Source organism: Coffea eugenioides, chromosome 9 (genome assembly GCF_003713205.1).
Source record: "Coffea eugenioides isolate CCC68of chromosome 9, Ceug_1.0, whole genome shotgun sequence".
Classification (NCBI taxonomy): domain Eukaryota; kingdom Viridiplantae; phylum Streptophyta; class Magnoliopsida; order Gentianales; family Rubiaceae; genus Coffea; species Coffea eugenioides.
The window spans coordinates 6456538-6483649 of NC_040043.1; the positions used below are offsets into that span (position 1 = coordinate 6456538).

Below are 27112 nucleotides of genomic sequence, written 5' to 3' on the forward strand. Positions count from 1 at the left end.
TATCAACTTCAATATATAGGTAATTTCTTGGCCATCATGGTTATCAATTTAATGCGTGTATGAGAGGAAACAAAATCAAGGCGAGGTGTGTAGGTGTGTGGTGTGGGTTCTTCCTTAAGGCTCTAAGCCATCCCCGTCCCCTTTCCCTCCATTGTTCTCCCTCCCACATCGATAGAGAGAGGTGTGTGTGTGTTGGATATAAGCTCCTCAGCTCAACCCATAAGTCAGCATATGCCTTTTGGGTTGGGTTGTGCGTTTAGTTTATATCCGGTGTGTGTGTGTGTTTCTTAACTAAGGTATGAGAGGGGGGGTGTGAGAACATAAAAACTGTGTATCTACTTGGAAGAAACAAATGACAGCTGCTGCGTTGGTCGATAAATTGCTTCAATTCGAAGATTCCTCGACTATAAGAAACTTATAGATTAAAAAGTTTTGTTTGATTTTCTTTACATTAATTCATTACTTTTCCATTCATTTCCTCGTCAATTTGCTGCATCGTTCCCTCCGTCAATCACTGTCCCTTCCTTTGGGCTTTCTTGGGCTGTGTTGGTCTATTGGACCATGTTGTTTATTTATTGGCAGAAGCATTCGGATACTTTTGTGCAATGTTTTTTTTTTAACAAGTCTATTTGAAATTATATACTTTTCATTTTTTATATCAAAAATAATTTTATATTTTCATTGAAAGATGTAGTAAAAGTAGCAAATATATCAAAGACATGTAGCAGATAGGCAAAATTTTTTTTAAAAAAAGAAATTCCTATCAAATCTCATGTAGCAGATGTGATATACATCTAGAACAGCCAATATTTACTATAAGTATATAAAAGATTAGTCTGTCTAACTAGTGCCTATTAAGATGGAATTCAGGTGTTCATATTTTGAAAAAGTAATATTAATTAGAAAAAAATATAAATATAAAATAGGATAATAATTGTTAATGTGTGAATTCATTTGATAAATTAGGTATGATCTACGTTAGAATAACCCATAAAGGATTAATCAAAATTAAAAAAGTAATGAATAACAACTTCTGTCATGTCATGAGTTTAATTATTGGATTGACAAATCTAGTGAACAATAAATAATCCTCATCTTACCATATCCAAAATTTTTTCTTAATTTTTTTTTTTGGATTTGAGTTAGTATGACTTTTTTTTTTTGGTTTTTTTTGGACAACAAGGAGAAAAATAAAAATATTAAGAAAAAATAATGAAATAAGTAATAAACAAGTAAATAAATGAAAAAACGGAGCGCACATTTGAAAAATTTTCCAACCAGCATCCAAACGTGGCCCAACTTTAAACCTTTTCCGTTGGTCCGAGTCTTTCCAGCGGAGGGTTTTTGCATTTTTGGGCCTCTGCCCCAATTCTTGCTTCCATTGGAAGCTAAAAGGAGTAATAGCAGTAGTTCCCACTCCCAATAGGCGATGCTGCGAGCTGGTTCCAACGCCGGCGGCCGTGCCATCCGGCGGCTATACCGCAGCAGCAGCATCACCTCCTGCCATTATTATCCAGTAACTACTTCCTTTCTTCCAAATTTGACTGCTCCTCTTGGTCTCCCAATAAGCAACAATGACAGTTTTGATCATAGTTTCCATAATAATGTGAGCTGTAAGTGTACCACGCTTGGATTTTCAGCTTATTCCACGGTGGCAGGGACGGCTGCGGCGGCAACGAGTTCTTCTGAAGTTGATTTTGTAAATTTGGAGGTAGAAGCAGAGTTGCCGCGGTTGAGCGGTGGTGGAGGAATCGGGGATGCGTATTCAGCGATAGAGCTGGCATTGGATTCTGTTGTGAAGATTTTTACTGTGTCGAGTAGCCCTAATTACTTCCTCCCTTGGCAGAACAAGTCTCAGCGCGAAACCATGGGTTCCGGTTTGCATCTGTTGTCTGTCTTGTACAGTTGTACAATAATTTCAGTATCTTGTATCTTGTATAAATGCAGTGTTTAAGCATAGCTTAAACTAGTCTAATGCAGTTATGTGGTTGATTTTCTTGCTTTCTGAAGAATTTTTTGTTTAACTGATCAAGCGATTTTTTTTTTTTTTTTTTTTAAAATTGCTCAGTGGAAGGAAAGAAATCCAGTAGACAAATGAAGTGACAAGAAAGTCTTGAAATTTGTTTGAACCTAAACCTTTGGCCTACTCATCATTTTTTTTTCTCTGCATCGTGTTGAAAAGAACTTCTGACAAACTTTGCTAACTGCTGACCTCAATCTATTATCATGTTTTGATTTCCTGCGAAATCTTTAAAGCTTTACTATAACGAGAAGAAATAGTGACACAAGGTCTCGAAAGCATTAGCATTTTCCAATTTCACATGTTTATTCGTCTGGTGAAATTGTAGGCTTTGAGAAATTGAAACTAGACAATGACAATATGTAATCTTTAATTGCTTATTCTGTGGAAATCTTGTAGGCTTTGTTATTCCTGGAAAGAGGATCCTTACAAATGCTCACGTGGTTGCTGATTATACATTTGTCCTTGTAAGAAAACATGGTTCTCCTACCAAGTATAGAGCTGAAGTCCAAGTAGTTGGTCATGAATGTGACTTGGCTATTCTGGTTGTTGAAAATGAGGAATTTTGGCAGAACATGAGTCCTTTGGAGCTTGGCGACATTCCGTATCTTCAAGAAGCTGTAGCTGTTGTTGGTTATCCCCAAGGTAAAGACCTTGTGGTACACAAGCGAAATGCCAGTTTGTTCCACTTATCATGTTGATCCCATTAAGCATGTTGGAACAGAAGTATTTATTATGTGAAAATGATAATGTGGAAATTGTTGTGATGCTGGATCATTATCATTTAGAAATTGCTTTAGTAGACTTTCATGCACAGAAACTTAGATATATAGAAATGTACAGAGTGCCCAACTCTTTCCGGTTCCTGAATATAGTCATATCAAATACCAGTTCAACTAGTAAGTAGCATGGCTCGATGAGATCTATGAAATGTTTGGTAATGCTTTCAGATGTATTTCTGGCCAATTTTGGAATGCTCAAGCTCAAAAAATGATCAAGAACTTGTGGTTCGGTTTTTTTTTTTTTTCCAGTCAATATCTGGTATTTGAGCCCATTATATGTTATAATACAAGAATTGCAATTTTTTTCCTGAGACTACCTGAAAGGTTATAATCAAGAGAAATGGAGAAAGGCCTTGAAAAACTCATATGTGAAGATTGTCTAATATACTTTTAGTAGCACAATCATATGAGTATAATCGTATATGAACTAGAACAATACAGTCTTTAGATGTTTCTTATGTACGCTCAACTGTTATTCCTTTACTTTTTTTATTATTTATTTATCTTTCTTTTCCCCCTTCCTTTTCCCGATGTTTGTTGATTGGTTTTTGTGTCGTTATCTCATTTAAAAACCAGTTCCCTGGACTTTCAGGCTATTTGACCAGAAATTGGCACTAATTGCAGGTGGGGATAACATTTCTGTTACAAAAGGGGTTGTCTCTAGAGTTGAACCGACTCAGTACGTACATGGTGCAACACAATTGCTGGCAATACAGATTGATGCTGCCATAAATCCTGGGAATAGTGGAGGCCCAGCAATTATGGGTGACAAAGTTGCTGGAGTGGCTTTTCAAAACCTCTCAGGTGCAGAGAATATTGGGTGAGTTATACAATCTTACACATTTGTGCCTTAACTAAAAGTCTAACAGTCAATGTGTTCTGTCTATACAGTTTTCTCTATATTCCTGGCTGGTGATGAATAGCATCTTAGAGATATGTAGAAGTTAGGTATCCCAGCATCAAGGTTGGACATAAAGACTATTTAGAGCTCGCAATATCAAAGGCATTGTGTCATTAGCTATCACCATTTTTATTGGACAGAGTTTTGCACTTCTTACTCAATACAAAACTCCCTTCCCATATTCTGTTGTATGATCCTATTTTTTAAGTGGGACCATATCTGCCTTATAGGGTGCATGTGAAAGTTCACAGTCATGAATCTACTAATTGTGTGCCATGATGATGAATTTTACAGATACATTATCCCTGTCCCTGTAATAAAACATTTCATTGCTGGCGTTGAAGAAAGAGGAAACTATGTGGGATTCTGCTCCTTGGGTTTGTCATGCCAGTCAACTGAAAATGTGCAACTTCGAGAACACTTTCATATGCATCCAGGTTTGACGGGGGTGATGGTGAGCAAAATTAACCCACTCTCCAATGCACATAAAGTTTTGAAAAAGGATGATATTCTCCTCTCATTTGATGGTGTACCCATTGCAAATGATGGAACAGGTAAAGTATTGTCTTTAATTTGTGGTATTGGGGATGGCATTCAAATGTCCTGCAATGGATTATTGCATATTTTTTTGTTTTTGGTGAAGCTTAACAAGAATGTTTGTCAGATTTAATCCTTTTTTCAGATTGACATTTACCTTATTTTGACATCAAAAGAGTTTTCTATTTACAAACTGCCAAAAAAGGGAAATATCTAACAGTTACTTGCGAGTGAAGTATTCTTGCTAGGAAACTGGTAACCTTTTACTACTCAATTTACGTTTCTCCAGCCTTTGATGATCAGTTAAATTTATGTAGCAACGAGGGCAGTCTTGTTAAGCTTCTTACATGGTTCATTTTGCTTTAGCAAAGTTGGTTTCTAAAAAAAAAATAATCAAAAGATCTGTTGAGATGAGATTTGCCAGACCACACTGGTAACTTAGCCAAATTTTGCTGAAGCTATTCCTTTTTGACTCACGAACATTTTGCTTCTGCATTCTGGATTTTAGAAGATAAACACTACCTGAGGATGCAAAAAATTTGCTAATTTATATTGAAGTTGGTGCTCCTTGGTATGAATACTTCCATGCTAAAACCTTATGTCAAGTTTGGATAAAAGATACATTTTCTTAAATGGGGCGTTTAACTTCTTCTGATTAAAGGAATTTTACCCCTGTGTATCTATAGGCAAAGCTTAATTTTAAAACGTTGGAAGCTTTTGCTTGTTCTCGGTACCTGAATTAAAAGCCTTAACTCTAATTGGCAGAATCAGCAGCTAGAAATAAAATACATTATTTTGTTTTGCAGTTCCTTTCCGTAACAGAGAGCGAATTACGTTTGATCATTTAGTCTCCATGAAGAAACCAAATGAAACTGCTGTACTTAAGGTATTAAGGAATGGTGAAGAGCATGAGTTCGATATTACCCTCCAGCCGGTAGGTCATTATGTCTCTTTCTCATGATTGTCAAATTTTCTTCTTTCTATGCCTGTAAACTATCTCCTCACACATCTGCAAATCTATCCTGCATATATGTCAACAACACCTACATGAGAAGGCCAGGAAATGCTTTTGAAACACACTGATTTTGTAGCACATGCCTCTAATCCTGCCAAATTTAGGTTGAATGGAGTCATGTCCTGTGCCTTAAGAAATCTACTTCATTTAAAAAAAAAAAAAAACTAAGCAATTTTTGCCATGACTCTACAAATGTGTTTGTTTTTTTACCTTAAAGTGCTAGCTTTGGAACCACGATTTCCAAAGGCTTAAAACTCTTGACACTTGGTGACAGATATTGGCTCTTGTTAAGGAGTTATGTGGTTGATGGATTTGCAAAAGTAGGCTTTTGCATACAGTTGAGTCCTATTTGCAAACGTGTTTGCTAATTATTTGCAAGACCTTTTGACGGAATACATCCCCCCAAAAGCTCATCATCTGTTGCGATAACATCATGCAGTTGCAGCCGTTAGTTCCAGTTCATCAATTTGATAAGCTCCCAAGTTACTTCATTTTTGCTGGTCTGCTCTTTGTACCCCTTACACAACCGTACCTTCATGAATATGGAGAAGATTGGTATAATACATCCCCTCGTAGATTATGTGAACGAGCACTAAGGGAATTACCAAGAAAAGCTGGTGAACAACTGGTCATTCTTTCTCAGGTGTTCAAAAATTTTCTCTATTTACTCTTTCTCCGAATTTTCTTGAAGTTACTTTCCTATGTGAAAGATATTGTACCTGCCAAGTGTTGATTAGTTTTGCATTTAACCGAACAATCAACTTCTTGATTTAGGTGTTGATGGATGATATCAATACTGGTTATGAGCGTCTTGCCGAATTACAGGTAGAGTTTTTTCTTGCCTTTTATTATGTTATACCATTTTCTACTACAACAATTTGCATGGCATCTAAGGATATGAACCAGCTGATTTTCTGCTGACATGAATAATCTCTGAATTATTGCACAGGTGAAAAAGGTGAATAATGTGGAAGTCGAGAATTTAAGACATCTGTGCCAACTCGTTGAAGGCTGTGAGAAAGAAGCTATAAGATTTGACTTGGATGATGAAAGGGTGATTGTTTTGAACTATAGTATGGCAAAAGTAGCCACATCTCGTATATTACAACGACATAGAATCCCTAATGCAATGTCTGGTGATCTTCTTAATAATGAACGAAATGTGTCAAACATTTCATCAGCGTGTTCGAGCTGAGTTCTTTTGTTACTCTTTATTTTAGCGTTCACCTTAATTTTGTTGTCTCAAATTCGAAAAGTAACAATGAGTTTTTATTCTTGATGAGCAAATCATTGAACTAAAAAAACTAACCTTTGCAGAGAATATTTCACAATTCGATCTGCATGTAACATTGTGGTACAAAAACTGTCGAATTTTGACATAGAAATAAGACACTGAACTACATAATGATTGCTTAGTCTGAATTATTGTATGTTACTTCTATCAAGCATCAAATTCTTCATGAAAGGTTGTGATTTTAACAACTACAGTAATTTTGACTTGGTATTATCCTCGAGTAAAGGGAGATGATGCTAAATGTGTTGATCTTCTTCATTCTCCCTGGCAGCTAGTAGAGCACAGACATTGAGCTAAATGTGGAAATGGAAGTCCCCTGCCGAGCTTAAACCTTTGCTATTGAGGCTAACTTTCGGAAGCAACGGTAAATTTGTCCTATTCTAGGAGAATACCATCAGAGGAAACCACTGGAGTGGCAAGCCACAAATAGTGATCGGTAGAATGCAAGTTTTGAATCTTTGACCTCCCACTTATAATCAAGATTTTTAAAATCTTGACGGTGACCAACAGACCAAATGGCCGTTGGCTTTTCGTAATATGTCATTTGGGGCTCTGCTGACTACATTGAATATTAAATGGAGTCTTGAAGGAAATTACACATTTTTATCTCCTTATTCTCGGTTGCTTTAGATTTTATAAAATTTAATTATAGAAACTAATTATAGATCAACAAAAGCTATTTTTTGTGTGATTATAGATTTTAACTTTTTTTTAGTCATTAAGAAATGTATAATCATAACACAAAAAGCAGCTAAGAATAAGTAAGTTGGATGTCAATTGTTGTTTGTGTGAAATTGCAAGTCCAGCTTCGGACCCCAAATGGAAAAGGGTCAATTGCTATTTCTGACAATTCTATACAATCAATGGGCTGTCACAATCCGTGTTGAGCTGCAAATTGTCCTCCCCAAGAAAGCGTATATTTACCCAAAAGCGCGGATACAAGAAAGCATGATTGAATGCTTTCTGATTTTGTGACCTGTCACATATTAACGATTTCATTTCAGTTACTTGTCACAAACTGGAGCAAAACAAAAACAGCTTCCACGAACGCGGATAATGACTAATGATTAGCTGTTCGGCGCGTTTCCAATGTCCAGGAATTTGGTTTATTCTTCACCTGACGGCGCGCATCGCGTGCCATTTAATTTGGGAAGAGTTTAGGGATAAATTAAGGATTTGATTATCATGGTCATGACTCGGAGGTATAGATTTTTTTTTGAAGGATTAGAGGCATAGATTCATATCCTACAAGTTGTGAGATTAGTCATACTTTATTTTAGTATTTATCCCACCAAGCATAGGTAGCTTGTAATTAGTGGGTGTTAGTCATAATTGATCAGTTATAAGTTGTGTGGATGTTGATATTAATAGGGCAAAGTCAACTCGAACCGGACACGTTTAATAAAAAAAAGTTCGTCAAATCTAAGTTTTAATTGGGTCAAATAGAGTTTAGACTTAAATATTAGATTGAAATTAAATGTGAATCAAGTTTGGATTATGGTAAGGTTAAACTCGATTAAAACTCAAACCGTTTTATATATATATATATATATAATTATACATATTATGACATAAAATGTTAATAATTTATATATAAATTTATGGTAATTCATAATTATAAAAAATATTTTCTATAATTATGTATTTAATTATGAGTTTGGGCCAAGCCTAATTTGAGACTAAAACTCATATAATAGGTGATTTTGGTTCCCAATCTTTCAACATGTGTGGACTAGACCATCTTCCCCCCTTCCCTTATTGCCCCTTTTCCACCAATCAAGGTTCATTTCCAAAAAAGTCTGTTGTGTAATAACCATAATATTATCAATAGACAAGTGTCTGGATTCCCTTTTTACAATAAATAAATATATAAATTTATGGTAATTAAAATAGAAGGAGATATAGAATATGTGTGCTTCCCGCGGGTGGGAAATGAGGCGGTCAAAACTCAAGAAGAGAGGTTCGGCAAAAATGAAGGGAGGCCCTGTGTGAACGATGAATGCGGGCATTTTCCGAGTAATTAACTCCAATGGTTGGCCATTACTTGTTTCCCTCCCTCAACCCCAATCCTATAAAAAGGCCTCAGAACTTGATCTTCCTCAGAGGCACTTGATTGAGTAAAGACCAAAAAAAAAAAAAAGGAGAAGGAGAAAAAAAAAAAAAAAAGAAGAAAAAAAGAAGAAAATGGATAGGAAAATTCTAAGTACTGTAGCAGTGTTTCTGTTCTGCCTCTCAACATCATTGATTGTTGATGCTGAGGATCCTTACCTGTTCTACGAATGGAATGTCAGCTATGGCACCATTGCACCCTTGGGTGTTCCACAGCAGGTCATTCTCATCAACGGCGAGTTCCCAGGTCCGAGGATCAACGGCACTTCCAACAACAATGTTAACGTCAATGTCTTCAACAACCTTGATGAGCCTCTCCTTTTCACATGGAATGGTGTTCAGCAGAGGAAGAATTCTTGGCAAGAAGGTTTGTTGGGAACCAGCTGTCCCATTCCTCCGGGGACAAACCACACCTTCCGTTTCCAGGTGAAGGATCAGATTGGTAGCTACTATTACTATCCCTCCACGGCATTGCACAGGGCAGCTGGTGGTTATGGTCCCCTCACCGTGGTCAGCCGTGACCTTATCCCCGTTCCCTTTGATGCACCCGAGGCCGATTACACCATCCTGGCGGGTGATTGGTACAGCAAGAGCCATGTCGCCTTGAGGAAGCTGCTGGACAGCGGTCGCACTCTTGGCAGGCCTGATGGTGTCTTGATCAATGGCAAGAGCGGAAAAGCTGACGGCAAGGACGAGCCAATGTTCACCATGATCCCTGGAAAGACCTACAGGTACAGAGTTTGCAATGTAGGAATGAAGAACTCGCTCAACTTCAGGTTCCAGGGCCACACAATGAAGCTGGTTGAGATGGAGGGATCCCACACCATGCAATACTTGTACGATTCCTTGGATCTGCACTTGGGACAGTGCGCGTCTGTTTTGGTGACAGCCGACAAGGAACCAAAGGACTACTACTTCGTTGCTTCAACCAGATTCACCAAGCAGATCCTCAGCGCCACCGCCACCATCAGGTACACCACTGGAAAGGGCCCTGCCTCGCCCGAGCTGCCCCTTGCCCCGGTCGGATGGGCCTGGTCTCTCAACCAGTTCCGCTCATTCAGATGGAACCTCACCGCCAGCGCTGCCAGGCCTAATCCTCAGGGTTCCTACCACTATGGACAGATCAACATCACCCGCACCATCAAAATTGTGAACTCTGCTGGCGAAGCCGACGGCAAGCTCCGCTACGCAATCAATGGCGTCTCTCATGTTGACCCCGAAACTCCACTGAAACTTGCTGAATACTTTGGCGTTGCAGACAAAGTTTTCAAGTACAACATCATTCAGGACGAGCCATCTGCAGATGTCACGGCCAAGAATCACGCCATCACTCTTGCTCCCAATGTCGTCAATGCCACCTTCCGTAACTTCATCGAGATCATCCTTGAGAACCATGAGAAGACCGTTCAGAGCTGGCACTTGGATGGATACTCTTTCTTCGCTGTTGCGTAAGCATCATCTACGCATCTTTAAATTTTTCTTTACTACTACTTTAAAACAGGAAGTGGGCTTCCTTATCTACGTACTGAGCGATATCTGATTCTCCTCTTTTAACATCATCGATTCCATGGTTGATTTGATTGGAAACAGGATCGAGCCCGGGACATGGACACCAGAGCGGAGAAAGGTCTACAATCTGCTTGATGCAATCAGCAGGAACACGATTCAGGTGTATCCAAAATCATGGGCAGCCATCATGCTGACTATGGACAATGCTGGAATGTGGAACTTGAGGTCAACTCTGTTGGAGAGGCAATACTTGGGACAGCAGCTCTACTTCAGCGTTCTGTCTCCAAATTACTCTCTCAGGGACGAATACAACGTTCCAGACGATGCTCCCTTGTGCGGTATTGTCAAGGACATGCCTAAACCAAAGCCATACAGCATATAAACAAGAACATTCAAGTGGATCTCCTTCAATCCCTTCTTTTTCCTCGGAGAAGGGAAGGAATGTGGCTTCGCTATCATAATAAAACATTATTAACATTGTGAAGATATAAATAAAGATGTAATATTGTGAGCCATGAAAAACGGCCACAACATTTAACAATGAGTTAGATTTATTTGTATAGCATGGCATTGGCGTATAGTAAAACTCAGAATGCAGGCCTCTGCGAGAATTTTGTGGTCAACAATAATAATTACCTGAGTACCTTTCTTGTCTATGCTTCCTTTCTCTTTTCTTTTTTTTTTTTTTTTTTAAATTTCCAGTAACATTCTTTTGTACCGCTGCCTATGTGTAATTGATAATGTGATGGCCTATTTGCATAGTGTGCAATACTTGGAACGATGGATTGGAATCTTAACATCATACACAAATTTTTTTTTTTAAAAAAAGCTATTTATAGATTTATAGATTTTAATTATCAATGATAAGTCTTTTAATATTACTATTATGATAATTCAATTCAACATTCAAATTTAACAAATTCAAATATTCAAACGCGTTTGATAATCAAATATAAAACATCTGAATAAATTAAATCGAGTGACACTTAATTTTTTAGACAAAATTTGCTTCAAATTACTATTTGACAATTCAGTAACATAACGCAAAATGTAAAATTTTTGTATTATTATTTGTACCGACGACTAAAGGCCATAAATGTCCAAATTTGATTTCATTGGATAATATTTGTCTTCATTATATTTATGCATGTATTCTTTTTCTTGTTTGCATGTACTCTCTTCTTCTTGTCGTTCCTCCAAATAGAACTCTAGTCCTAACTCCGAATCATAAACCCTTTGGGTTTCGGATATCAAAACTTCCAGTACCGAATGAACTCTTGTTTGCCACTGGATAAATTACCTCCGAGCAACTTTGCCGGGAATCTTGCGAACTCCATTAATCCCATATCCGCCTGTGCCCAAGCAAAATATCACAGATTCAATCAAGCTCGAGGAATACCGACCCAAGAACTCAAGCAATCAGTCGTGGCCGATGGAATACGAGCCTTTGGAGGGAAGAATCCCAGCAAGATTTCAACCGCGCCCGTTCCCAAACGGAACGTGTCCTGGAGGCACACTATCGAGATCAAAGCATGCTGTTGGAATATGCTCAATTTGAGATGAGAAATGGGTTCATCAATCACGCCCGGAACATGGAGGAGATGGTTGTGCAACATTGCCGCTGCTAGCCAGATTTTCGAGAGGTAGATGAGTGGCGGAGCCAGAAAAAATTTTCAGTGGGGGCAAAAGCAACACTAAAATTTTTTTCCTACTCTTTTGTTAATTTTTTAAGTAAAAAAATTTCACCAATAAGTTAAAATGAAAAAAAAAATTTGAACTTATTTCAAATGAAATTTTTTGACCCATATATTCTTTTAGAATATTAGTTCATGAACCAATTTAAAATATCATGTAATTCTTTTACTTATTTCATAGAAAAACTTTGGGGCAAACTTAAGATAATATCAAAATTTTATGCATATTGTAGAAATTTAAGGGGGAGCAGTGGGAGCCCGTGCCCCCAGTGCCCCACCTTAAATCCGACAGTGGATGGGTTGGCAACCGCACCTACAAGGCTGGTTGCCCTATATCATGAGGTTCGAATTGAGGTACAATGAGGTGGAGAGGGCGCGGGTGATGTTAGTGTGGCTTTAGTCCACATCGCTAATAGCAAAAGAAATTCTTTCTTTGTTACCTATAAATATAGAGGTCCTATGATAGGATTAAATGCACTAAAACGTAAGAGAGTCCAAAATATTTAACTGAACAAAAGGCTTAATGGCCCAAAGGTCCAAATAACCCACTAATACTCTCTTGGTTTGCTAGATGTGGGACATGCCAAGGTAGAGATTTGTCCCACATCGCTAATAGCAAAGGAAATTCTTTCCTTTGTTACCTATAAATATAGGGGTCCTATAATAAAATTAAGTGTACCAAACCAAGAGAGCATTAGTGGGCTATTTGGGCCTTTGGGTCATTAAGCCTTTTGTTTAGTTAAATATTTTGGGCTCTCTTATGTTTTAGTATTAGGTGTCTTAGGCCTAGAAACACTTTCTTAAGGCATTTTTGTACTCTCTTTTTCATAGTAAAATATTGCTCCTCCTCCACCCGTGGACGTAGGTCAATTTGACTGAACCACGTAAATTTCTGTGTTTCTGTTTTATTTGTTTTTGTTTTGTTATTTGTCATTTGGGGTTGCCAAAAATCCTTTCGTCAATTTCCTGAGGCCAGTCCTAACAAACTGATATCAGAGCTGGAGGTTATTCTGAGTATGCTCTATGGTCGCAGATCTTCCACATCAGAAAAGATATCCTTGAACACTGGTCCATTTGTGGGATCCGTCTGTGGGACCAGTAGGGCCTGTTTGTGGGGTCCGCCTGTGGGACCAATAGGGCCTGCCTGTGGGGTCCGCCTAGTCCACTTGTGGGGTCAGTGAGGTCCTCCTGTGGGGCCAGTAGGACCTGTCTGTGACGTAAGCCTATAAGGTCTACTCATTCTGTAGGGCCCACTCATTGTTATTCGGAGGTTTTGGATTTTGTGGCAACCCCAAAAGACAAATAATAAAGCAGAAATAAATAAAATAGGAACACAAAAATTGACCTACGTTCGGTCAAATTGACCTATGTCCACGGGCGGAAGAGAAGCAATATTTTACTATGAAAAAGAGAGTACAAAAATATTTTAGGAAAATATTTCTAGACCCAAAACACCTAATACTAAAATACAAGAGAGCCCAAAATATTTAACTGAACAAAAAGCTTAATGACTCAAAAGTCCAAATAGCCCACTAATGCTCTCTTGGTTTGGTGCACTTAATCATATCATACGACCTGTATATTTATAGGTAACAAAGGAAAGAATTTCCTTAGCTATTAGCGATGTGGGACTAAAGCCACACTAACAGGTGATTTTTGAGAGATTTGTAAAATGCCATCCCAAGGCGACTTCTTGGGTTAAGTTTGCCGAGTTTGAGGTGAAGAATGGCGAGATTTCTTGGGCAAGGAATTGTTTTGAGAGGGCTGTTGATAAGTCGGTAGGCGATGACGAGCATGCTGAGTAATTGTTTGTGGGATTTGCAGAGTTTGAAGAAAAAAATAAGGATGTGGAGAGGGAAAGGTGGATATATAAGTTTGCGCCTGATCATGTTGCCAAAGGGGGGGCTGAGGAGTTGTGTAGGAAGTTTGTTGCTTTTGGGAAAGCTGTATGGAGATAAGGAGTGGATTGAGGATGGTGTTGTGGGGAAGAGGAGGTTTGAATATGAGGATGAAGTTAGGAAGAATTATTTGAATTATAATGCTGGGTTTGATTATATGAGGTTGGAAGAGAGCTTGGGGGGTTAGAGAATTAGAGAGGTTTATGAGCAAGCAATTGCCACTGTTTCTCTAGCGGATTAGAAATGCTTTGTATGAGGAACTTGATGATCAGGATGTTGTTGAAGGTGCAAGAGAAGTTGAAAAGTCTTGCCTCAAGTTAACTCCTCAGGGGACATTTTCTTTTGCAAAGACTTGGTTGAATGGCTGTACAGTTTGAAATTCGACAGTTAAATCTACAAATGGCTGCATCAATCCTAGGAGCAGCAATTGGGAAGTCTCCTAAGCATGGTTCGAAGACTCAGCCGAGACCGAGACGTCGGTCTCGGCCTAGCCCGAGACGAGACCGCGACGAAACGTTTTCGAGATACGTGACAGACCGAGACATCACCGTAAAGGGTTGAAACGGCCGAGTCACACCGAGTCATCCCGAATCAACTTGAATTTTTATTATTTTTACTAATTTTTAATTATTTTTATTTATCATATTTTTTTACAATTTTTAGAATATTAAATATTTCAAAAATTCGCGTCTCGCCGAGACTGCGATCGATATGTCGAGACCGATGTGGAACGGTCCAAGCCGCGACCGCGACCGCGACCGCGACTTTGAACCATGCTCCTAAGCAGAAGCTTTTTATGAAGTAAATTGAAGCAGAACTGCAACTCGGCAACATAGACCGCTGTCGAAAGCTATATATATGATATGTATCTGGAGTGGTCACCTGAGAATTGCTATGCGTGGAACAGCTATGCCGAATAGGAAAGATTTTTGGATGAAACAGAGCGAGCAAGATCCATCTCTGAGCTTGCAATTCAGCAACCTGCATTAGACATTCCACAGTTACTATGGAAGGAATCCATCGACTTTGACATACCTGAGGGGTGAAATTGGAAGAGTTAGAGCCCTCTAGGAGAGGCTGCTAGATCGTACAAAACATCCTAAGGTCTGGTCGAGCTATGATAGACTCGAGGCATCTAAAGATGATGATCTTCAACAGAAGGAAAGATGCATTGAGCTAGCTAGAGGGTTTCTGGAAAGAGATCTGCATTATTTCAGAACTTTTGCACCTGAGCTGAAAGAAGAAAGGGCAATGCTGCTTGAAGAGTGGTTAAATTTGGAGAGCAGTTGCGGGGAGCTTGCTTGGCAATGTTGATTTGGTTTATGTTCAACAGCCCCAAAATTAGCAGCATCTTTTCTATTCTAATTTCTAATGCAATGTTATTATTCTGTAAATTTTAATTGATGACATTTCAACTAGCTTCCAATTGAATTGAGAGTGCAATAGTATTACTTACTGACTTTTATCCAGTTATGTAACTCGAAAAGGATTCAAAGAATTGGTTATATCACTTAAGCTTTTTGTGCCATTTGTTCGTCAAAGATTTAGAGCCATGTAGGAATAGATTGGCTGCTGGCCAAACAGACCCTAGTAGCAATCTATCTTTTTTAAGTTTAGAACTTGATTGTACTAGCCAAAACTATAAGAAATAGTCCCACATCGACTAAGCAGGAGACTGCATGGAAACTGCAGCGACTATAAAAGCAAGGTGGATGGGCCGTTTTAAAGCATACCTTTCTCGGCCTTTTGGCTAAGATCAAGTGTAGTATCTGTTCTTATCAGTTTAATATCTGATACGTGGGCCATCGGTCCACATGATATTAACTCAATTTTTTTAGGGGGAAGGCCCACCGCGGTAGCTTGCTATCGGGGCCTTCGAGCGTCGCCCATGCGTTGCACTGCTGCACGGGCCTGGCGCACCCCACCAACGCCGAGTCCAATTGTTTTATAGTCCATAGGCTTTAAGAGTATTTTATAGAGCTGTAACTTTAAAAAGGGGGGGGGGGAAATAAGGAAAAAGAAAAGTAATAGGGATGCTAAATAATTATTTAAAATTTTGGCCCACGGTTGCTTTATACCAGAAAAATCTAACGAGTCAATTTTGACACAGTCCAACTAGACACCCTGATGGCTGGTGTCACGTAAAAGCAGAGGGATGCTCTTGCGAGCACTTTTTAGATAAGGTTTTAGATTGCCGCAATTCCTATCAAATTGAAGAATGATAGAAGAAAAGTAGGTAGAAAGCAATGTCGATACAAAGAGATTCAAGACTTCCACTGGCTTAGGATTCTAAAGTGAAGATTCGATGCCAATAAAAGATCTACCAAAAGAAAAAGGGAAAAGTGTCAAAGAAAAGTGTTAGTTGTGAGTCATAAAATTAAAGACCAATTTGGCCTAGTACGTAGCATTTGATGTGTGTATCATCAGAAAAGTATACACAAATCACATGCCCTGATTTAGATAAAAAAGAACAAAGAAGAGTTCGTATAGTTATTATTGACAGTTGGGGCAAATTAGGGGTGAGAAGGTTCGAATCCTGAATCTCGTGTGTCTGGTTGGTATGACAGTTGAGGGTGATAAGGATGTGAGGAGCGGTGATATGACTAAAAACTAGAAAATAATTATGTGATGGAAAGGATGTCGTGTTGGGGAGAAATAGGATCGTAAAAAAAAATTAATTATAAATTAGGGTCGTTACAGTCCATGGATAAAAAATTGGGCACTAGGCAAATTCCTAATAGCTTTAGCTAAAGTTTGGTTCCAGATTTCCAAGAATTCCTCAACCTAACAACTAAGAATAAATTGGCAGCCATGAATTAATATCTGTGATCCTCAATTCATGGGGAGTAAGAAGATGAACACAGCATATCATCCCCGAACAGATAAAGAATCCTCTCCACAGCCCAACTAGGCTGCTGCTGGTGCTGTTGCATGGGAGAATGCAACTCTGACATACTAATGGAGATCAAAGAAGTTCTACAAAGAGGGCATGTCAGACGAGCATCATAAACAAGCCATCTATCCAAGCATTCCTTGTGGAAAATATGCCTGCAATTGCTAAGCTCCCAGACCTGATTTTTCTTCCTTAATTGCTTTAAGCAAACAGCACATGACATGTTATGGCTTTCTTCTTGCGGCAGCCTGGCTGCAACGGTTTCAAATGTGGTCAAACTGAGATAATTCCTCACCATTTCCAAACCTGAAGAAGAGGGATGAATTGGTGATGAAGATTGTAATGTGGGCTCATCACATTCTAGTGACCAAGAGAAGATGTACAAGTAGCTCCTGACCAATTCTTGTGCCCAAGAAAGTATCCATCTTGTCACTCCAAATATTAGAACTGCTTTGCATAGTACAAAATGATCACAAGCAACCATATTTTAATTAGCAAACCTAATATATTTGAAGATTGTGGCAACTAAAATTAAAGGGCTAAATCTCGTCAAGAAGGAGATAATGTGGAGAAGGAAGGAGGGGGGGAAGGTTACAGAGGCCTCGAGGCTGTACTTATTGAAGATTTGGGGTGGACGACTGGAGATTTGGATGATGTTTGGCAAACATGTGAGTGGAAAGTGGGTGGTATTAGGTTGTCTTTTTCTGTTTTGCTGTCTCATTATCAGTTGGATAATCGTCTTTACACATCAGATATTAGTGACTGCAAAGACAACTTTTTCTAAAGCTAATTTTTCTGATGGTAGCAAGGATAGATAGGTGTACTTATATTATTTGATATTCCTACCTCCAACAACAAGCAACTTTAAAAAGGATTTGAGCATGGATGATGATATCAAAACAAAATGAGGGAGGGGCTTTTGAATATGATTGCATATTCCCCCTTCAGAATGACTTAAATTTTTATTTTATAGAATTGAAATATATAGATACTTTTACGTGCATATTCGTAATGGAAAAATTCGGATTGCTAAATTAAATTTGAACTTAAAATTTAATTTTCTTAACGACATGTTCGAAAATAATCTCTTTTACAACGTAAACATTTATTTTTCCGTTAACATATGTTTCACATAAACTTGAAGACTAATTTGCATGGGGTGTGAAATTAGTACAGAAGGGTGTGAATTTAACCCCTCCCAAAAAGAGAAGATGATGATGGATTTTGCTTACTAATGCATGTATTTTCTTTACTGGGATGATATCATCTGCCCATTAGGAGCAGAATTTGTATCAGGCTTATCTACTCCAAAGTGCCTTCTGTTATCTACTGAAGGCTTACGAGTGCAGGTGGAAAGTGAGATGCTTTTTTTGCTTTTCACTATGACACAAGCAAGAGGGAGACATCAAAATTGTCCCAATTACTTCAATTATCAAGTGGAGTGATTCCTAGGTGTTCATGCAACATTATCTGCTGTCATGACGATATACCACATCGAAGCCATCAGATATAAGCAGTATTGCCTGAGGACCTCAAGGCTTATCTTGGGAGTTGGGGGGGAAACGAAGAGAAGGGAAGTCTCTAAATTATGAGAGAAAAGGATTTTAAAAAAGAGAGAGAGAGAGAGAAAGAAAAAGAAAAATGACTATTACTTTCTCTCTCGTTTTGGGAGAAAAAGAAAAATTATGTGTCGTGTAATCAAGTATGATAGTATGTAAATTGTCAGTGTATATAAGATTAATTCAACAAAAGATAAGTTGGATGCCATGAAGATATAGACGACCATTTTTTGTTGCTGATTCCAGCAACATCAAGGCTGTCCATTCCAATTTAGAATGCCTTAGGTGGACCGGGCATCAACTGTTTTCTTTTTTCTTTTTTCACATAACTTTAATGCATATACTACAATTGCAGAGAAACCAGGGGCCATACAAGAAGTCAGCGAATTACAAGCACTCAGCTGTTAGATTCTTTGGATTAAAAATGCAACCCTAATTGGTAGTTCTGCAGTTGCTTGTGGTGCACATAATAAAATGTTTCGTCCAATACCTAGTTTGATATTCCAACGACCTACTAATAGGTTTACAAAACAACAAAAATAACACGAGAAGAAAAAAGGGGAAATTTTCTGGTTAACTGCTAGAACTCAAATGTTTTCAACTGTCCTGATATAGTATTTACAACAACCAAAAAAAATTGGGCAAAAGCCAAGAATTAACAGCCTTGCCCCTTAGCTTTGAAACTTTAGAAATGTGGGAACAAATTTTGCTAAGAATGCTGCATCCTAACAATTAACAATACTGAGGGCAGACATCAATTAATAGCTCAGATCCTCCATTCCAGATGAGTAAGAAGGTGGAGAGAGCAAATCATCCCCAAATAGATAAAGAATCCTTTCCACAGCCCAACTAGGTTGCTGCTGCTGCTGCGGCATGGAACAAGACTCTGAACTACTCATGGTGATCAAAGAAGTTCTGCAAAGAGGACAGGTTAACCGGGCGTCGTAGAGAAGCCATCTATCCAGGCATTGCTTGTGGAAGACATGCCTGCAATTGTTCAATTCCCGGACCTGATCATTCTTCTTGAAACGCTTCAAGCAAACTGCACAGGACATGTCATGGCTTTCTTCTTCTGGCAGCCTCTGCTTGATGTTTTCAAAAGTTGTCAAGCTCAAATAATCTCTCACCATTTCTAAAGCTGAAGAAGAGTGATCATGATGAACTGCTGATGAAGATTGTGTTGTGGGCTCATGGTGGTCAAAGGACCAAGAAAACATGTGCATGTAATATTGTTTCACTAGTTTCTGAGCACAGAAGAAGATCCATCTTGTCACTCCAAAGATTAGAGCTGCTTTGCATAGCACAAAGTGATCATCACCAACCATCCCACAATCGCAGAATCCCATTTTCCCAGACGTGACAAATTGACAAATTCTAGCAACTAGAGGGCAAAATCTTGTGAGAAGACAACTGCTAAGAGATTACGAGAGGAGAATTTGAAGAGAGAGAGAGGAAGGGGGGCTCTTCACAGAAGCTCGAGGCTGAATTTATAGAAGGATTTGTGGGGTAGGCCGGTGGATGACGTTAAGGAAAGTGGAGGGTGGATGGTGGACGGTAGGTGGTTTGATCTTGGGGTATCTTTATCTGTTTTTCTTTCTCCACATCCAGCTGGAGAATCAATTTTACACATCGGAGATGACGGCAGAGTTTACTTTTCTAAAGCTAATTTTGCTGATGGCAGCAAAGAAAGAAGGATAGGTGGGCTTATCCTATCTGAAATTCCAACACCCAAAAAGTATCGACTTTACTGAGGTAAGGCTAATGGTTTATTGCCTCCCATCTGCATCTTTTATTCTGGATTGGGTTACTACCTCATTAACTAGCTTTCAGCAGCAGCATTTGATATTCTGCTCATCCAGCTTTGTGTTCAGGTTGGTAGGGAAGGCTTACGAGGGCAAGAGGTAAGGGACCCTTTTTTGCTTATATATATGAGATCTTTCTAATGACAAACGAAAACTGGTCACCAAGACTACTGTCAATTCCCAACTTCCTCATCAACCAATCTGGAGTCTACAGGTTGAGGCTAAATTGTCTAAAATCAAATATGTTTAATAGGATGCATCGCAAACAAATCTGAATGATGATAATTAACATCCAAGCCAAGCCAGCAAGTTCTCCTCATAATTGGTGACGGTAAAGGTTAAGAACCCAATTTCCTTGAGCTTCCTGAAGCACTGCCTCTTTTACCCCTCCCTTCCCTCCAGAGAATAACAGTGGTGGGAAGGCAGGACCACAAGAGGTTTCACAAATAGTGCTGCAGAAACCATAGGACAGATTTAAATGTTTACAGCTACAGCATTCCACGAGTCCCGCTGATGATTAGAAGCCAAGTATCACACAAGATCCACAACATGTTTAAGCATAAACTTTTGGGGGAAACAACAAATTGGTAACAACGGTCTTTATTTTCATCACCAACATGAGTCTTTCAACGGGAAAGGGGCCCTAAAATGCCCTCAATGACAAGTCGACACCTGACCCCCCCCCCCCCCCCACAAAAACAAAAACACAAAACAAAACAGAAAAAAACACAAATAAAAAAATGAAAGGAAGAAAAAGAAGAAACAAACAAAGAGAATGATTTTGGATGGCATTGAAAATTTACAACTTCACTTCAAAAATTATTTGCATGGATGGGATTTCAAAATTTACAACTTCACTTGGGGTGAAGAAATTGATTATGTGCTGCATTAGAAAGATTTGAGTACCGAAACCCGTACTCTTACAAAATGCCAAAACCATGTTGAAAAACAGATCAAATCATCAACACTTCAAGAAAACAGAGTAGATTTTATGGCTTATAATTAGGCATCAAAATGTCACTATTAGTTGACATGTCTGAGCCCAATCACTGACTCTCTTCTATCTTCATTTTCATCTTGTACTGCAACGTGGCAGGTGCACAATCCAATGGTGTTTCACCTGAACAATTCGGAAAATCATTGAAGGTCACCATACAGATATTTGCCATTCACTTTAGCCGACAGTACTGCACTAGCTAGGGCTGGATAAAATCTCATTCCAGTAAAGTAAAAGCTATGAAAAACCAACTAAATCAACGGTTGCCAGATTAACATGTTCCCCTATCGCTAAGCAAAATCACCAATAGCCAGTTTGTCATGCAAATCAATGCCAGTCCACAAATTTATTTGGTTTGAAAATCAACTTACCTTGTGAATTCTTGAAATAAACATTCGCTCCATGGTCCATGAGGGCAAAAGCTATTTCAGTTCGGTTAAAAACCGCAGCCTACACCAAATAAGTCCAGTCAATGAAGCACATAACCTTCTCTAAGCAATCTGACACCAGCAAGTGGTGTATATTTCTATTTGTTTCAGTTATGTTTTCTATCTGTTTTTCTTTTCTTTCCTTTTGTTTTTGTGTGTGTGTGCGAGAGAGAGAGAGAGAGAGAGAGAGAGAGAGAGTACCAGATGTAACAGAGATGAGCCTTGCCGATCACAGTAATTAGCATCCACACCCTAAAGAATTGATTATGGCTTAGTTTTATTTCAACAATGAATCAATGTACTTCAACTAGGCAACCAACGGCCCCTTGGGCTGTTGGCTACCACAAAGGCACTTAAGGTCTTTGTGGGGTGGGAGGTCAAGGTTTTGAACCTTGCCTCCCATCAATTGCCACTCTATAAGGCTTCTCCAAATCCAGTGGATGCCCTATGGTCTATAGAGGTGTTTTAGTCCCCTCCAGTTCCCAGTGACCTAGTTGGATTTGTCCCTTTCCACATAGTGTAGGAAGAGTAGGTGTTGGTGTAGATTGTTGACGTTTGACCAAAAAAAAAAAAAAGGTTATCAATAATAATTCAGAGGCAAGCCAAAGATACCTGGTTCAAAAGCTTCATGGCAGCAGCACTGTCACCATTTTTTATTGCTTCTCTTAAACCCTGCAAGATACAACAATTTAAAGACTAGATGAAACTACTGCAGAAGACTGTAGATAACATTAACATCACCTATAAAATCGCAAAAGCAGAGCACCAACCTCTCCACTAGCTTCATAATCCACTTGCAATATATCATTACTAGCTTGACCAGGATTGAAAATGGTTCTGAAAACATTCCAAGATATACGTAAGCTATCTAGTTTTCAGCAGTATATTCACACAATAAACATTTTAAAACAAATGGAGAAACAAAAATAAAATGTATAAATGTCTGTGTGTTTAGTGCCTCTGTGTGTGTGAGAGAGAGAGAGGGAGAGAGAGAAATAGGGAGAACACATTTGTAATAACAAAAGAGTAGATGCCCTTAAGTACATAAACAAATTAACCATTTAAATCAATAGTAGTACCCAAACCTAATGAGAGAAGTTATGCTCATACCAACCCAATTTCTTAATAAACTCGACCACATTTAAAGATATTAAACATCTCAAGTAAACAGAAAAATGTAAAATCAAGATTATTTCCCATATTTCTACTGTTTAAAGGCATTAAATATGTAGCAACTGCCAATTTCAGACACAGAGATTTGAGACCACAATCAATTTCATGAGTAGCTCAAGAACTGTCATGAGAAGATATATAAGTTTGGCAAGTTTATGCATACAGTAATGTTAAGAGACTTTAAGAGACAATGTACTTTCTGAAGATGGAGTTATTAGCATTCTAGCATTTAATTCACTATAGCTACTTTTGAAACAGAAAAGGTGACAGCTAAACTTTGGCCTCCATTGGTTAGAGTACCGAGGGAAAGAACAAACCTTTGAGAAAACAAATAAATATGGTTTTCTAAGAATACAAGGAAAAACTGACGATCAAAATTAAGGAATTACGTCTTCGACATGGAATTTATTTACCCTCAATCTTCTAACTTTCAAGTATAGTCTCTAACATAACAGATCAATGGTAACTGAAACTTCTTCACAATAATAGATTCAGTGCGAGAGAAAACATCAAAGAATTAATCTTCATGTTTCCTTTTCCACATCCTCTCAATTAAGAGAACTCAAATTCTAGCCCAGCTTAATAAATGTCACACTAGAGCTTTGTCAAATTAGTCTATTCAAATCAACTTTACATCCTAAGTCAGAGGTCGACAGATACGACATAACACTGAAGAAAGATATGGCATCACATTCTGGAACCAAAACACGAGGTTTAACAAACTGGCAGAGAGTCAAATATGATCATGCAACTCAAGGACATACATAGCGAATGCAAGACATGAATGGAACATACCCATGCTTGCTATTTGATGTCGAAGCTCTAGCCCTTGACGCTGTTTCTGCTTTTTTGGGTTTTGGATTAGAACGAAGCATACTAGTTGAAGCACGTTTGACCTCCTGGGCAGAGACGAAAACTTTAATATCCATAAGTTTTACCTGAAAGTTGCATTTCAGATCAAACTAAAACAAGGGGGAAAAGAGGATTTTGCCTGTGAAGTAACATCTTCTTTCGGAGCAGCAGGTGCTTCACAAATACATAAAGGCATCCCACACTTGCATTCTAGAGTGCTTTGGACAGAAGCTCTATCAACAGGTGGTTCTTTTTCCATCTCAGTAACTGGGTTGATATCTAATCTTGAAATTGCATCTGTTACAACAGTTGTCCCGTTTGAAATAGCTGGTGCAGCATCTCTATTCAAACTTCTCACAACAAAATGCATAGTAAGCAAGCAGAACAATTCATTTGATATGTTGGTCAAATAGAATAAGAAGGGCCAATTTGTACACGAAGATTTCTAATCATGTGCCCAAAAATTGTTAACATGCAATAAAAGGAAGGAAGAGTGAATTAAAACAAAATGATTTAACTCTAGATAATGCCTTTAGATCAACAAGTAGAGCCCCTCTATAAATCAATGTGTCTGGTTTGGAAAACTAAAAGCAGAATTTGGTAATCTGAGGGGTGAAAGAGATGCAGGTTTACAAACCACTCATTTCAAGCCTGCCCCTTCAGGTAGCAAAATGCTAAATTTAGGTAGGTATTCAGTTTAATATGCCACACTCAAGTCTCTTGAAGCAACTACCATCTGACCCTCCATAGATTGGAATGAATGAAAGCGCCTTCAATTACCCAAAAAAGAGCTAGATAAACAACAAGCTCAACCATGATTGAGGAGTATATTACATAAAAAGTACAACAAATCCCTTAAATTGTTTAGAGTGAGATGACAGAATTTACCGGGAGGAATTATTAAAGCAATCAGCACAAACTCTGACAGGTGAATGAAGACCAAATTGAGGTAATGCCTGAAAACAAGCAATCAGGCAAAAGATAAAAAAACTAAAAATAGTATGTCATACTGATACGACTCTGGGTATACAAGTCCTAGACTACAAAAAGCCTTATGTTTGTCATACCATTTGATGTGATGAATGTTCAGCACATAAAGTTCGACCACAACATCTGCAATGATGCTGTAATCACAGGGAAAGAATGGCTCAGACAAGAAAAGCAAAGAAAGATATATAACAAAGAGAACAGTTCAGACAAGTATTTGAAAGAGGGATGCAAAAAAAAGCAGCATAGCAGATAGGTGCAACTTAGTTCAACTCCCGTGCTTACCAGAACAGATAGGAGTTCATGCTTAAGACTCAACCATACAAGCAATCACAGACAAACTTACGCATCTCTCAATCACCTGTTAGTCAAATCCACAATATCTTCATGTCAGCCTATCACAAGCCTAAAGTCTATCCAGAAAGGGAAAACTCATTTTAAACTTCCTGTCAATCTTTCACCCAGAAGACCCAGTAGTACTCTTCTAACCTCAACTTTTACAAGAAAAACAAATCTGAGATTCGAATGCATTGTCAAATTTCAATTCAGGGTTAAAGAAGAATACCAAAGACCGCTTTAAGATGCCACATTTCACATTTAAAGTCAGGTCACCCAGAACACTTTCCAAGCTTTCATGGAAATTGCAATATTGCACAGCTAAGAGATTTCTTGTAGTATTTTTCTACTGAAAGTTGGTGCATACTCAAAAATAACTTGTATGCAAGGAGTTGCTTTAAGCTTTTTGAAACAGAAGCAACTCGCTGCTCAGCGGAGTAAGGTTTTATTTCCATAGTCTAAGGTAGAGTACCAGGTTGACAGGATCAGTGCTGATAGTGTATTATACCCCAATGGTCAAATAAAAGAGTTACTTGGAAGAAAATTAAATCAAGGAGATAGGTGAGGGGCATTCTGGGGTTATTGGACATTACACAAAATATTAAAGCATCAAGTATGATCAAGATTTCAACCAACATGCACAAGAAAAATGGAATTTGTAGAGACTCAAAAGATAAAATGTCTTATGTGATGCTGAAAGTCATGGTCACACAAGGAGGCCACTGACAAGAGATATCATCTTGTAGTCCCACCAGTCTAGGGCTTCACATGGCAATCCACTGGTTAGAATTGGCCAAATGGCAGTCCATATAAGACCACACCCACATGCAGTTCATATGTGCCTATTTGAAGATTTGCAGTTATAAGTAGCCACATCGTCATTTGCAGTGAGCAGGCATATAAAATTTAGATGCCGAAGTGGACTAACATGCTGCACCTCATTCAAGTCTCACCCCAGTTCCCAAGTTTCTCTCCCAGGGAGGAAAGTAAACTGAAAGTCTAAAACACCTTCTTTATAATGTGCTTCCATTACCAGTTTGAAGGTCAATCATTAGCCACTGAAGGATCTGATTGCATTAATAGGAGTGCAAGAGATCAAAAGAAAGAAAGCAGCTGCCATGTATTGCATTATCTCTCACTCAAGTTATTTACTTTTATGCATATAATACAATAAAAAACAACAAGCTGGCCCGTCTGTGGTGACTCCTTTTGATTTATCTGGACTTCACATCATTCTAATTGCAATAAGGGAAGTTCTTCAGTTCGAGAAGTAGCAGTTATCCGTCCACTCTCAAATCCCTTTCTTCGTTCTTTCATTCTTCTTCAACTTCAAGTTATCTTACTTCAAACTAAACTCTTTCTCTTATCAATACAATTAAGAATTCTGGACATCAAACATATTTACCAAAATCACTTTCAAAAGATAATACACTCAATTTTTCCAGCTAAATCAGTTGAAAAGATCCTAATCAAATTGTATGAAGTTCCAATATTTACTAGTACACATACCAAAAATACGAAACACGATGCTCATTGCACTTAATTCAAATCGATTTCCCAATAATCCTGGTGAAAAAATATCAATTGCTAAAATTCAGAAAGTCATGCTTGATCTAGTCAATTAAATTCAAAAAAAAAAAAAAATGCTTCTCAAGTTAAAACTTGGAAATGAATTAATCACGACAGGAATATATAATAACAATTGCAATGAAATGATCCGATCAAACATGATAGCGAAGTTTGTGCAGTGTCAAGAATTTAGAAAGATAAAGAGGAAGTACCCGACGGCGGAAGGTGGTGAAGCTACAGTAGCAGACGTCACAGCGGGAGGATTCTTGAAACGGCGGTGGCTCCATGTTTCAAACGTCGTCGTCTGTCTACTGTTTCTCCCTTTCTCTCTCTATACCGGAATCTGCACGCGATGAGAACATGATTCGCCGACAGTAATTAAAGGAAATTACTATTATTATTATTATTATTATTATTATTATTATTATTATGACATAAATTATCACTAAACAATTTGAAATTCCCTATTTTGATCATGAAACTTTTATTTAAACAAAATAGTCATTCAATTAATTGAAACTTAAGATGCACTTTTTTTTTGGGTGAATGATCCTAAAAAGTTTCATGAGTATTTCCTCCATTTACTCATAATAATATTAAGATTAACAAACATTTTTATATAAGCATGATTAGATGTATGACATATTTATAAAAGAATAATTTAAAAATTATGTCTTTTTTTTTTTTGTATTTATACGACTAAAACTGTTACAGAGAGTGTAAGAAAAATTAATCATATTAATCCATGCTATTAACG

At 38.1% G+C, this 27112-nt stretch overlaps 5 protein-coding genes, 1 non-coding gene and 1 pseudogene across 8 annotated transcripts; 4 read left to right on the forward strand and 3 right to left on the reverse strand.

The window, feature by feature from the left end:
• Window positions 1-1369: 1369 nt before the first annotated feature.
• On the forward strand, window positions 1370-6624 carry LOC113783014 (protease Do-like 10, mitochondrial). Its single transcript, XM_027329018.1, has 8 exons — window positions 1370-1877; window positions 2420-2665; window positions 3427-3622; window positions 3998-4257; window positions 5047-5174; window positions 5695-5898; window positions 6030-6080; window positions 6205-6624. Exons 1-8 carry the CDS (start codon window positions 1430-1432, stop codon window positions 6448-6450), a joined length of 1779 nt encoding a protein of 592 aa, XP_027184819.1. The 5' UTR covers window positions 1370-1429; the 3' UTR covers window positions 6451-6624.
• Window positions 6625-8733: 2109 nt separating this feature from the next.
• Window positions 8734-10549, forward strand: LOC113783856 (L-ascorbate oxidase homolog). Its single transcript, XM_027330098.1, has 2 exons — window positions 8734-10106; window positions 10249-10549. The coding sequence occupies exons 1-2, from the start codon at window positions 8734-8736 to the stop codon at window positions 10547-10549; spliced, it is 1674 nt and encodes a 557-aa protein (XP_027185899.1).
• Window positions 10550-11699: 1150 nt separating this feature from the next.
• On the forward strand, window positions 11700-15073 carry LOC113782070 (annotated as a pseudogene).
• Window positions 15074-15488: 415 nt separating this feature from the next.
• LOC113748528 lies at window positions 15489-15684 on the forward strand. The gene has a single exon (XR_003464382.1). It is a non-coding gene; the product is annotated as a U2 spliceosomal RNA (small nuclear RNA).
• An 858-nt stretch (window positions 15685-16542) lies between these two features.
• LOC113783730 (probable E3 ubiquitin-protein ligase XERICO) lies at window positions 16543-17148 on the reverse strand. Its single transcript, XM_027329946.1, has one exon. It carries the CDS (start codon window positions 17134-17136, stop codon window positions 16597-16599), a length of 540 nt encoding a protein of 179 aa, XP_027185747.1. The 5' UTR covers window positions 17137-17148; the 3' UTR covers window positions 16543-16596.
• Window positions 17149-18760: 1612 nt separating this feature from the next.
• On the reverse strand, window positions 18761-20232 carry LOC113783404 (RING-H2 finger protein ATL2-like). Its single transcript, XM_027329527.1, has one exon. The coding sequence runs from the start codon at window positions 19555-19557 to the stop codon at window positions 18970-18972; it is 588 nt and encodes a 195-aa protein (XP_027185328.1). The 5' UTR covers window positions 19558-20232; the 3' UTR covers window positions 18761-18969.
• A 557-nt stretch (window positions 20233-20789) lies between these two features.
• On the reverse strand, window positions 20790-26720 carry LOC113783343 (vacuolar protein sorting-associated protein 27). Of its 3 annotated transcripts, XM_027329448.1 has the most exons (11): window positions 26568-26655; window positions 26296-26352; window positions 24531-24587; window positions 24352-24419; window positions 23603-23813; window positions 23407-23510; window positions 22209-22275; window positions 22051-22110; window positions 21640-21690; window positions 21382-21460; window positions 20790-21133 (listed from the first exon to the last, which is right to left on the reverse strand). In XM_027329448.1, the coding sequence occupies exons 3-11, from the start codon at window positions 24531-24533 to the stop codon at window positions 21060-21062; spliced, it is 717 nt and encodes a 238-aa protein (XP_027185249.1). In that variant the 5' UTR covers window positions 24534-24587; window positions 26296-26352; window positions 26568-26655; the 3' UTR covers window positions 20790-21059. The 3 variants fall into 3 exon arrangements, with proteins under 3 accessions (XP_027185249.1, XP_027185248.1, XP_027185251.1); XM_027329447.1 differs by lacking the exon at window positions 26296-26352 and having other exon boundaries at window positions 26568-26720; XM_027329450.1 differs by lacking the exons at window positions 26296-26352; window positions 26568-26655 and adding an exon at window positions 24736-24865.
• Window positions 26721-27112: the final 392 nt, after the last annotated feature.